This window comes from Coenobita brevimanus, chromosome 26, assembly GCF_032717465.1.
Source record: "Coenobita brevimanus isolate Jiangsu-jjx chromosome 26, ASM3271746v2, whole genome shotgun sequence".
Classification (NCBI taxonomy): domain Eukaryota; kingdom Metazoa; phylum Arthropoda; class Malacostraca; order Decapoda; family Coenobitidae; genus Coenobita; species Coenobita brevimanus.
The window spans coordinates 10,179,058-10,192,679 of record NC_136979.1 but is presented as its reverse complement, the minus strand read 5'-3'; the positions used below and the strand labels follow the sequence as shown (position 1 = coordinate 10,192,679).

The window sequence follows — 13,622 nt, the reverse complement described above, 5'->3', positions numbered from 1 at the left end:
GGCAGGGACATAGAGGTTAGTTACTTCCACACTATCCTTGCCTGCCCCCAGAGCACCCTGTGGCACTACGGCCTGGTGACACACAGCTTAAGTAAGATCTCGGATGAATTGGCCAGGGCGATGGAGAGAGAGAGAGAGAGAGAGAGAGATTGTCAATAGCAATGGCTAAATGAAAGCAGTGGGGTTATTAAGGCAGATAACCACTACAGGTTTAAGAGGTAAGGAGAACAGGTTCTGCGACCTTATTCACTGAGCCAGGTGGTAGGAGGTAAAGGAACTGGCATTTAGAGGGGGAAGGGGAGAGTGAGAGAGGTAGGGGGTTCGAGGGAGGAAGTGGGGGGAGAGGAAGATGGGAGTGAGTTTCCAGCAACGAGAGTTGGCAAAAAGGGGAGAGAGGATTTCGATTTGTGAAGGCGGTAGCTGCCAGTAACCACATCTTCGTGTGATTTATTACTTTTACAAACAGAATATGGTAGTATACAGTTTATGGAAACAATTTCATTTTTGTATAAAATAAATCATTGATGAAGAGTGTGCTCCACCATCTGGCAAGGCAAGACAGGAGCGATTTAAGGTGTGTGAGCACCGGCTAGATCAATCTATGATACGGAAATCTCTTTATATCATTTTGTTATCACTGCAGTTGAAGTTTATCTATCAACGAAATGAGCTATGATAATACTGAAAAACACTAGTAAGTATGTTTACTTTTGCTAGTCTTCTAATATATGATTCATAGCTACATGTCAGTTTTACAAAGTGATTGGCAACCCATTCATTCATTCATTCATTCTCCTATAGACACAACAAATGTGTGAATACGTCACAGGCTGCAGGCGTACCAACTGCCCGACCCAAGCCACACTCCTATACCATACCAGGTTCATATGTTGCCAATAGTACATTTGGACTATTCTCAGTTCATTCTGATCCTAGTCTAGTAAGAGATGCAAGGAGAGAGAATGGATATGACTATGATGATGAAAAGAGTAATGGGCAGGACTCTGAGTGAAAGATGGTATAAATGGCCAAGATGGTTTAATACAATGAGTAAATATGTGATACAGCAAAGTACTGAACTTAAGAGAGAAAGAGAATTATTAAAGTAAACCCTCGTTACAATGAACCTCGATTTAAAGAATTTTGGCTTTACAGTAACACGCTTGCTGAACCAACCAAACAATCTTATACCAAATAAGGTTCAACATAAAGGAATGATGCAACTGATTGACCAACCTACAGCTTCAGTCTTGCCTGCCCTACATTATGAAATAGCTTCTACCACCACTTTGCCAATTACCTAGTTGATCCCATCTTCAAAAGCTTTCAGCCTCCACCATGAAAATGTCAAGAAAAAACACCTCGACCCTGTTCGCGATCTGTCTCCATACCTGCTCTTGCAGTATCCACATCGGAGTTACCACAGTACCACCAGATTTCAGGCCGCCTCTTTGACATAAAACTGTAATCATCATCCTCAAGGCCTACTTGTGACGTGATGCCAATTATCGCAATGCCAACAGTTCAGTGCCGTGGCTGATTTTGGAACAGACTTTCTGCATCCTAAGCACCAGGTCTTATTACCCATGTCAAGCACAATGAGATGCCTGGGTAGTCCCAGGCAGTACTAATACTGAATTAACATACACCAGAAAGAAAGGATACAGACAAGAAAGAAAAAACAACAAATGAAAACAATGAAAAACTGCTAGATGTTAAGTAGCACCCTTCCCATTGGTTCCCCTTGCACAGACATCAAGTGTACTAACAGCGCACACCACATGAAGGTGGGGACAGGCTACCCTACCTCTTACAGATAAGGGTAGGGACAGTTGCTAATACAGTAACTTTTCCCAATACCAAGTGGCAAAACAGATGGCCAAGCCATGCACAACAGCACAACTTTATTGATTATGATAATACAGTCACGCCTTCTTATACAATGATAATGTGACAACTGAAAACCCATCGCATAGTGATTTATCATATAGCAAAATCAATATTACATGGGTTCATTGGGGATAGGGAGGGGGCCTATAATTACAGTCTAAAATCTCAAAAACCTTTCTAGATTTTAGGCTTACCCTTTGGCATCCTCAGTAGCACCAAACTTTCCACTAAGGGTAGCATCCTTGCCAGGCATGATTTCCAGGACAAAGTTTCAGTATTTCACACACAAAAAGTTACCGCTTCACTTAATATGGCACACTGCAATATTTGTTACGCATCTAACATCCCCCTTTGCTGACCTTTTCAGTGTGACAGTAACATGGAGAGTAGACCAGCATACTCTCCCAAACATTTCCTCTAACTATCTATGCACTACACCACATGCACTTTACATTTCACACAACGTATCCCACTACGTTACAGGGGTTGGTGCCAGCAAGGGCATGCGGCCAGAAAACTTTGCCCCCGCTACCTAGTGGCGGACTTCTGGGGGGAGGCGTGGCGGGGGTTCCGCCGGCATAGATCATGGGTCCAGGGCGAGATGGGGCTTGGGCCTGTGCTAGAGGGTACAGGGCTTTGCGGTTCCCAGGCTGCCGCTTCCGCCCAATAGAGAGGGGCCCGAACCTGGGAGTAGCGACCCAGGAGGCTGCCCTATCAGTGGGTGTATAATGACGAGATAGTTGCAGCGCCAAGACGCGCTTGGAGGGTGACCCTGCAGCTGTCCTGGCAGGGTGCCCCGAGGCCACTACCACAGCCACTGGTAAGCTGGTGGGCTAGGGGTCCCAGATCCATTGCCTGGACCTGGGATTGTGCAGTGAGTGGGACCTGTGCTGTGTCTGTCCCCATTTATTAATACCGAAGATGACAAAACAAAAAAGGTTTCAAAGCAAGCCTGAGGACAGTAAATCACCCATGGGGATGAAGGTGGGTTCATGGAATGTGGGAAGTTTGAGGGGAAGAGCAGGGGAAGTCGTTGAGGCATTCAGTAGGAGGTGGGTGGATGTGGCGTGTTTGCAGGAAGTCCGGTACAGGGGTGGATCAGCCAGAAAGATTGTTGGGAGGGACTGTTGCTGTAAGTTGTTTTGGCAGGGAGGGACAGACGGATATGGAGGTGTTGGTGTGATGGTTGCGGAGAAATGGGTGGAATATGTTATGAATGTTTTGAGAGTAAGCGATAGGATACTGGTAGTGAAAATTCTGTTGGGAAGAAAGATAGCTGTGATTATATCGGCATATGCTCCACAGCCAGGATTGGATGAATCAGAGAAAGATAGACTTTGGGATGATTTAATACATGTAGTGGGTGGTATGCGGGATGATGAGATAGTGATTTTGGGAGGGGACTTAAATGGTCATGTAGGTGAAGCAGCACAAGGTTATGAAGGAGTGCATGGGGGATGTGCAGATGGTCTAAGGAATGCAGAAGGGGAAAGGATACTCGAGTTTGGGGAGGCAACGGACATGATTGTGTGCAACACATATTTTAAGAAAAGAGACAGTAGGTTAATTACGTATGAGTCTGGGGGAAATAGCAGTCAGATAGATTATTTTCTGGTTAGGAGGGCCGATAGGAGGTTAGTGAGGGATGTTAAAGTTATAGGAAGTGAGGAGTGTGTGCAGTAGAACAAACTATTGATTTGTGATATGGTGCTTAAAGAACATGTGATGAAAAAGAGGACTTATGTACCTACGAGGAAAATATGGAAGCTGAAAAACCAAGTAGTAAGGGATGCCTTCTATAGCGAGTTTAGGAAAGTGGTGGCTGAACAGGGAGCTGTAGACAGAGGCGTTAATGAACAGTACAGAGCCCTCAAGAACAATTTCTTGAGAGTTACTGATGTAACATGCGGCTGGACAAGAGGACCACCAAGACATAAAGTAACCTGGTGGTGGGATGAGGGTGTAGAAGCTGCAATTAAGGAGAAAAGAAGGCTTTTCCAGGAATGGAAGAAGGGTGGTAGCCAAAAGGAATATTTGGCTGCCAAGTGTAGGGCTAGGAGAGAGGTATACAGGGCAAAGTCTGAGTCACAGAGACAATTACTTGATAACCTAAATCATGGGGAAAGGAAAAATATATTTAGGGTGGCAGGTCAGGTGAAGAGGGATAATCGGGATATTATAGGTGAGCAGTGCGTGAAGAATGATGAAGGAAGGGTAGTGGTGACCAGTGAGGATATTTAAAGATGCATGGAGAGAGCATTATAACCGGTTGTTGAATGAGGGGTTTGACTGGGACAGGGAAGGTTTGGAGCCAGTAGATCCAGTGTCTGGCCCTTGGCCTTTGATTGATGCTGCTACTGTGAGTGAGGCAATAGGCAGGATGAGGGTGGGGAAGGCAGCAGGTGTGTCTGGGTTGACTGCCGAAATGTTGAAGGCCTCAGGCGATATAGGGGTGAGTTTAGTCACTGACCTGATAAACAGGATTATTTATGAGTGTGTTGTCCCAGATGATTGGCTGAAGAGTGTAATTGTAAATGTGTATAAAGGGAAGGGTGATGCCCTGGAAAGAGGAAATTATAGAGGTATAAAGCTTTTAGATCAAATAATGAAGGTAATGGAGAGAGTTTTAGAAGGTATGATTAGAGAAAGAGTGAATATTGATGAGATGCAGTTTGGGTATATGCCAGGTAGGGGGACCACTGATGCCATATTCATTGTTCGACAGCTTCAGGAAAAATATATTGGTAGGAGAAGGGATCTGTATTTTGTTTTTGTTGATTTGGAAAAGGCCTTTGACAGAGTCCCTAGAGAGGTGGTGAAGTGGGCAATGAGAAAGCTTGGCTTGGAGGAGTGGCTGGTTAGGGTGGTTATGGCCATGTATGTGGGTGCTCACACCCAGGTGAGAGTGAATAGAGATTTGAGTGATGAGTTTTCCGTGAATGTTGGTGTGCATCAGGGGTCAGTCTTGAGTCCCTTGTTGTTTATCATGGTACTTGAAGCCCTTTCACGTGACTTTAGAAACGGACTCCCGTGGGAGTTGTTGTAGGCTGATGATTTGGTGTTGATTGCAGAGAATGAAAGGGAGGTGGAGGAAAGGTTTAGGAAGTGGAGAGATGGTATGGGGCAAAAGGGTTTAAGGGTAAATGCAGATAAAACAAAAGTGATGATATCTAGGGCTGGTGGCGGTACTGTCAAAGACGAGGGAGAGTGGCCATGTGCAGTTTGCCACAAGGGCGTGGGAAGTAATTCCATCTTGTGCGGTGTGTGTGATAAATGGGTGCATAAGAGATGTAGTGGTATCAGAGGTAGACTGCGAGATAATGCTGATTTTATGTGTACGGCGTGCCAGGGTGAGCAGGTGGAGATCGTCAGACGTGAAAGGATTGAACTTGCTGGTGAATCTCTTGAGTGTGTGGAAGAGTTTTGTTATTTGGGAGACATGTTGTGTGCTGGAGGTGGGGCTGGAGCTAGCTCTGTGGCTAGGGTGAGAAGTGGTTGGAAGAAGTTCAGGGAGCTCTTGCCTCTCCTGACATTGAGAGGACTCTCCCTACGTGCTAAGGGGTCTTTGTATGCAGCATGTGTTAGGAGTGTAATGCTGTATGGTAGTGAGACCTGGGCAGTGAAGGAGGAAGACATTTGCCGGCTCAGACGTACAGAAATGACAATGATTAGGTGGATGTGCAGTGCGTCCCTGCGTCCAAGGCCTGGAGGGGCTGGGTTTACAATGGAAGAGTTGAGAGGTAGGATGGGACTGGAGTGTATTGGTGTTGTGATGAGGAGAGGTAGATTGAGGTGGTTTGGACATGTGGAGAGGATGGGGGATGATAATTGGGTGAGGAAGGTGAGAAGTGTTAATATTGGGGGTGGGGTTATGAGGGGTAGACCGAGAAAGACATGGGACGAGGTCATTAAATGTGACCTTAGGGTTAAGGGACTGAACAGGGAGGCTGCAATGGATCGTGCAGCGTGGAGAGCCGCCATTAGGTGACCAAGGCCGACACATGCAAGCATGTTGGAGCCTTTAAAAACGAAAATGAAAACGAAAACGATTCAGACTGTTATCTGCCAATAGCAACGGTGTTTCAATGGCCTTGCACAAACAAAATGGAAGAAACTGGAGATGACCACAGCAAATGTAAACACTGAGAGGCCATTCTGACTCAAGCAATTGACTGCCGGTCTGCATGGGAGGCATCATGTACGCACAGGATTGTTGTACGTGGCCACCAAAATTTTGTACAAGTGAATTTTGCCAACATTTCTGCAAAACTGGGTATAACCTTTGGTTCAACAATCTAGCTATTTGTCACACAGTGAACACATGTATAGTGTGGCCTGAATATACGACTGCATAAAGTTGTACTACAACTAATTACAGTGGAACCTTGAAAATTCAGACATCAAAGTTCAAACTCATCTAAAGTTTGAACACCATAATGTACTAAATCAATGCCATTTTCATATCCACAAAATGACTGAACGATGAGGGGTAGATCCATGACTTACTTCAACAGAAATTCTGTATTTTCAATTCCTGATTCGGAATCCTATACGCCTGCTTAACAGCATGAAAAAAGGGACGATAATGATGATAACAGTGACCACAACAAAGATAAGAAAAATTATGATAACCATAGTGAAAATGATGATGATGATGATCATAATGATGATGATGATGATGATGATGATGATGATGATGATGAAAGACTTGCTATACTACACTATGAAACAAAACTGATGATAACCATGGTGAAAATGATGATGATGATGATGATGATGATGGTGAAAGACTTGCTATACTACACTGTCCTGTACTAAACAAGATGACATTACTCACATGACTCTGGGCAAACCCAAACTGACAGAAGGAATCAAAGATGAAATTAGCACAATGAATTTCCACACCAGCCTCAGGACTGGGCTGGGCCACAATCCACTTGGAGAAGGGATCAACAATGGTAACCAGGAGTTCGTTGCCATACACTGTTCTGCTATATGGACCGTAGATTTTTACCTGTACCTGCAAACATTAACATTAGATGTTAGTTGTATTAGACAATAAATTTGTCATCAAAATCAGATTTAGAATACACACTATAAAGTATTCTTGAATTAAACCTTGACATAAATGAAAGGGCATTATTAGCAGTTTCCACGGCATGTATTAAAGTACTACAGTGTAAAATATCCTAATCTGTTTTCTCCTTGATGATGGGGTTGTGGTAGGATATAGAATCAAGGAAAGAAGAATTATGAGAGTGGGAGAACTATCAATGCCATTTCCTGTGAAAGGAGCCAGGCTATCATTCAAGCCTCTGGAATCCTCATAGTTACACTCTCTAACCATCTCAATGTATGAGGAGCTCTCTTCCATAATGAAAAATCAATCAAATCTGTCAATCCTTGTTCCATATCATATCATTTAAAATGGATTCAGCATGCTTACATGCATTGGCCTCAGTCAACTAATGGCAGCTCTCCATGCTGACCGATCTCTGGCAGCCTTCTTAATCAAGTCCTTTATTGCTGAGATCACATTCTATGACCTCGTCCCAGGTCTTTGTCTTTTTTGGTCTGCCTCTTGCATCCCTACCCTCAATGTTCACACATCTCACTTTCTGCACCCAACTGTCATCCTCCATCCTTTCATGCTCAAATCATCTCAATCTACATCTCTTCACCACAACAATAATATATTCATGGCCCATCCTTCCCCTCAACTCTTTAATTACAGTTCCCTCCCCCCCCCAGGCCTCACATTCAAGGACACACTACACATTCATCTAATAATTGTCATTTCTGTACATTTGAACCTAGGAATATCCTCTTCCTTTATTGCCCAGGTCCCACTAACATAACATACACCATTACACTCCTAACATATGCTGCATACAAGGATCCCTTAGCATGGAGAGAGAGAGCCCTCTCAATGTTAGGACAGGCAACAGCTCCCTGAACATCTTTCTACCATTTTTTATCCTAGCCACAAAGCCAGCCCCACCTTCACACATACCATGTCAAATAATAAAACTCCTCCACATACTCAAGAGACTCTCCCAATCAAACCAATCCATTCATGCCCGTCAATCTTTGCAGCTCTCCCCAATACACCGCACAGACAAAATCAGTATTATTTCACAGCCTACCTCTAATACGACTACATCTCTTAATAATAATAATAATAATAATAATAATAATAATAATAATCCATCCATCCATCATCCAATCCTATGTTGCCCCATGAGGAGCATAGGAGCCCAGGGCTAGGCAAGTCGGTCCTGACATTTAAGATGAGAGTGACCAGCCTCAATCACCCCTTAGTGGCATTACATGAGTAATAAACCCCAACCACCCCTTGGATATAAACCTACACAGGCTCAATCCGATTGGGGCACCTAAACCACCAGGCGCCATAATTTGGTTATATGGTTACCACCCAGCGTTGTAAATGGTTTCCTGGTATACAGGAAACCATTTGGCTTGTCACTCAGTGCTGAGTCACCCATAGGCAGAAGGAGGAGGAAAGAATGAAGGAAAGAATGACAGAAGAGGGAGCGTAAAGTCACCCATAGGCAGAAAGACGAAGAAAGAAAGAAGAAATGAAAGACAGAAGAGGAAAGAAGGATAGAGGAGAGGAAAGGGCAGACATCCGAGAGCAGCACTTCATCGAATGAGTGGATGGTGAGCGTCCCACCAACCACAAGAGATGATGATGATGATGATGATAATAACAATACAGTAATCACTCTAATATCCGGACGCCCAATATCCGAACATCCCCACTATCCGGACATAAGAATGTTTCATACTGTACTTTTTTCTATATTATACTTACCTCATTTCACTCTTTAATGTCCTTTATTGGTGTGAATAGGGTGTTAGGATCTATGCATGTGCAGTAGGAAGGTGTTTTTCTGAGTTAGGCTAGGTTAGGGTCCATAAGTACCAGTCCAGGAGCCAGTCATCAGAATGTTTATTATTGTATGAACCTACTTCTAAACCCTCATTTTATGTTTCTTTTGCACTTATTTCAGTCATTTATGTGCTTATTGGTGTGATTTGGGTCTGAAATAGGTGCTATGCATGTCCAGAGGGAGTTGTATAGGTGTTTCTCTGAGTTAGGGTCCATAAGTACAAGTCCATAAGCTGGGGCCCAATATCCGGACAGAACCAATATCCGGACCTACCTATGGCTCTATTACATCGGATATTGGAGTGATTACTGTATTAATAACCTATCTATCTATCTATCTATTGCCAGATGCCTCAATCCCATTTGGGGTGGCCACAAACAAATTGCCTCCACGTCACCCTGTCCCCTGCCATTTCACTGCCCTGCTCCCAACTCACACCCCCCTCTCTCATATACCTCTCCACCCCATCCCTCCATCTCATCCTCAGCCTCCCCCTCCCTCTTCCCCCCTCCACCTCACTCACATACACTCTCTTCGTCAGTCTTTCACCCTCCATCCTCTCCACATGGCCAAACCACCTCAGTGTGTTCCTCATAAAGCTTCCTATCACATCCACATCCACACCACAACGCTCCTTTATATCCTCATTCGTCAGCCTGTCTCTCCATGTGACTTCATAGGCTCCTCTTAAATAACTCATTTCCACTGCACTCACTCTTGACTTGTGTCCTTCCAGCAACGTCCAAGTTTCACTTCCATACGTTAGAGTTGGTATCACAATACTGTCATGTAGTAACTTTTTCACTTCCATGCTCACTTCCCTGTTTCTTATCACTGCTTTCAAGGAACCAGCAACCTTCCTTCCCTGCTGTACCCTTTCAAGCACTTCACCCTCCAAACTTCCATCCTTACACATCACACTACCCAAGTACTTAAACGTACTCACATTTTCCAATTCCTCACCATCCAACCTCGCTGTACATTCACTGACTTCACCCCTCTCAAAGACCATCACTTTACTCTTCCCTACATTCACCTTTAGATTCCGTTTCTTACACACTCTCTCAAACTCATCCACCAAGCCTTGCAGCTCCCCTTCATCTTCATTCAGCAACACAGTATCATCTGCAAACAAACAGTACAGGGAGTTTCCAAACACTACCCCCTCTCACCAGGGCCACTCCAACATCCACTACCCTATCTTGTACCTCTTTTATTACTCCATCCATGTACAGATTGAGCAACCATGGAGACATGACACATCCCTGTTTCAACCCAACCTTCCAAGAGAAAAATTCACTTAGGTCACCATCCACATGCACTGCAGCCTTAGCACCATCATACATACTCTTCACAGCATTCAACAACTTCCCATCTACTTCATATATTCTTAATACTTTCCACAATCCTTAATAATAATAATAATAATAATCTTATCTTTTGTTTCTCAAAAGCGCCAGGTTTTCCACTGGGAATTCACTAGTGCTCGACACACATATACATTATTTTTACAATTATAAGAACTGTGACATCTCTTATATACAATACAAACTTCATCAGTAAAAAAATATGAAAGTGGCAATAATTAAACCCTAAAATCATCCGTCAAAGTTCCTATCTCCAGGTCATGGCATTTTGAAAAAATATAGCCTTTCACCTGTCTCCTTAAGGATTCAACAGAAGAAAGCTGTCTCACAGTCAACGGCAATCTATTACATAATCTAGGAGCTCTATACACAAAAGAACAATCAGAGAAAGATGACTAGTGAATGGCTCTAGGTTCGTCAAGACTCAAGGAATCCTCATCACTATGTAACATCACATCTGAGCGTGCTGATGGGAGTTTTAACAATTCAGCAAGATACTTCAGTTCACCACACTTAAGACAAAGTTTAAATTCAATTCTACTCTTTACTGGTAACTGATGCAGCTCAATTAGGAATGGGGTAGTCAAGGTTCTTGGGGGGAGACCACAGATAAGCCATGCTGCCCTGTTCAACACAGACTGAACTTTTGTTAGTATATTATTTGGAAGACCAATCCACAGTGAATTACAATAATTGACACAAGACTACTCCACAGACCAATGTTAAGAGGCAACGTCTATTCAGGAATTTTCTCACAGAGCACAGATTTCTGATAAGCCAGTTACACCCATTGACAACTTGATTAATATGTTCTTTGTAATTTAACTTTTAATTACAATAAACACCCAAATTTTGAACAGAAGTGACTGAATGAAGCAGTGACAAGCCAATGTTCAAACCCAGGACAATATCAGTGTCGTTACCCCTTCTGTTTCCTCTGATGATGATTTCAGTTTTACCATCATTTAGCTTAAATTTCCTCCAAGTCATCCAAATCTTAATATCAGACATCAGAGATTCAACCTTGATCTTGGTATCATTGATATCTGACATCTTAATGTAGTGCTAGGTGTCGTCAGCATAAAAATGATAGGACACGTCATGAGCATCATGTAATGGCAGTAAACTACAGTAATCCCTGTACTATCCAGCTGCCCACTATCCGCACTCCCCACTTACTGGACATCTTGGGCCCAGGCTTTTGGAACCCAAAAATGGCCAAAAAATGCAAAAAAAATCCGACATTTTTTTAACCGTACTTTGAAATTGGTGCGCAGCACTGACCAGTTGTGTTTACGCTCATTGTTTGCCTCTCCCATCCCTCCCGGCCTCCCAAGTTACCACCTAACTGCCGTCCTGACTAGATGCTCATTCAAGGGATGCCGCACATGCTCTTTTTTGTGAATAAACAGTGAATAAACTGCAATACCTCGCCTGTAGACCATGTGGGTATTTACAGTGTTGTGCATTGTTATGAAATTAGAATTCAGAGTGCAAAGATTAAGTACAGGGTGTAAACTGGCAGTTGAAACTGGTGTGATGCAATCAAGAACAGTATGTGCAGTGTTAAACAATTATAACTCATGGCGCAAAGGATTAAGTGCAGCACAACACTGGATTACTGTAGGTGCTTCAAAAGCATTTTCATCACTGCCAGAGCCTTAGAGGAGGTGGGTAAACCTTCGTAACAAATGGCCACAGACGTGTTGTAAGTACCCTATACACTGAAAATATTTTCCATACACACATCTAATTCTGCATTCTCTGGTTCCTTTTCATTTATTTCATATTTTCTGTCCCTTATTTGTGTGAACAGGGTCTTATATAGGTGCTATGCATGTCTGGTTGAGAGTTATGTAGGTGGTTTTCTGAGTTAGGATGGGTTAGGGTCCATAAGTAATAGTTCAAGAGGCAAGGGCCCACTATCTGGATGGACCCACTTTCTGGACATGCCTTTGGCTCTATTACATCGGATAGTGGAGGGATGACTTGTGTAGATAGTAAACAGAATTGGGCCCAAAACTGATCCCTGAGGGACTTTGAACAAAAGGCAAGTAAAATCAGGCCTAGCATAATCAACAACCACTCTCTGAGGACCTGGAGCGGTGGCGTCTTCATCGTGGGTCTATGCCCCAGAGGCTGTCGAAGAGAAAAGGAGGACAGCATGGGGGCCAAACCACCGCAAACCCACCCGGCCCCTCACGTGGCTCAAGTACCTGGGAGTGGCTTCGGTCGCCCGGGCAAGTACCACACCTCCCAACACAACACACACAACAGCATAGTTTTTTCTACACCAAGAAATGACTCCTCGGCTGTCATTTCTCGATGACTTCTTCTAGCCGGGGACATTGAGAGCAATCCAGGACCCACCAACAAATACATATGTCCAACATGCTAAAAACCTATCACGTCGAGCCGACAGACAAAGGGTTCAGTTCAGTGCAATTCCTGCAAGAACTGGACCCATTACACCTGCACAACACTTGCATCCAGAAAACATTACACAAACACCTGGACCTGCTCCTTATGCTCCTTCCCCCCACCCATCAACCCCCCTTCCAATCCTACTCCTACTTCCTTCACACCTCCACAGCCAAACCCACCGACCCTTCCCGCACCATCCAGTCCCCCAACTCCTCCCATTCCAACCCATCCTAATCCACCTCAACCCTTACCTCCATCACAACCTCCTCCTACCCCTTTCCTTCCACCCACACCACCTTCCCTCTGTGCTGCAGCAGCCAACACACATCGCACACACAGCATAAACATCCTTCAGTTAAACATAGATGGCACAAACACCAAAAAACAAGAACTCACACAATTCATCAAACAACAGAACATACACACTGCCATCTTACAAGAAACAAAACTACACAGAGCACAGAAAACACCAACATTTCATAACTTCACCACCATTCGACAAGACCGGGCTGATGGCGGTGGACTCATCACCCTGGTACACAAATCCATCAACTTTGCAGATACCAGTGCACACTCAAAGTCACTTCTCCCCCCACATGACACCACAACAGAAATAAAATCTGTTAAAATATGCACTGGTAACATATCACACATAACAATCGCTAACACATACATTCCCCCCCAATCGTCCCCCACAGTATCACACAATTACTCCCCACAGATACACCACATCACTAACATACCCAACATCATCCTGGGTGGTGATTTCAATGCCAAGTCGTCGGCCTGGCATGTCAACAACCCTGACACAGACAGATGGCTGGTACTACAATCCCAGACAGATCATCTTTTCATACTGAACAATCTAGACCAACATACCCATATCCCACACCAAGCCCTCTCCCTACCATCTCCAGACATCACCTTCTGCTCTCCAAACCTCACCCCCACTACATCCTGGAGAGTGGTCAAAACCCTAGGTTCTGATCAACTCCCAATCATCATCACTACCAAAACCAGAATCACC

The 13,622-nt window shown here is 44.0% G+C and overlaps 1 protein-coding gene across 1 annotated transcript in view; it reads right to left on the bottom strand.

The window, feature by feature from the left end:
* The window catches only part of LOC145394183 (uncharacterized), a 272,780-nt gene that overhangs the window by 160,960 nt on the left and 98,198 nt on the right, over positions 1-13,622 (bottom strand). Inside the window, exon 8 of the mRNA XM_080268165.1 lies at positions 6,728-6,910. Coding sequence (XP_080124291.1) covers positions 6,728-6,910 — 183 coding nt within the window. The remainder of the gene's footprint in view (positions 1-6,727; positions 6,911-13,622) is intronic.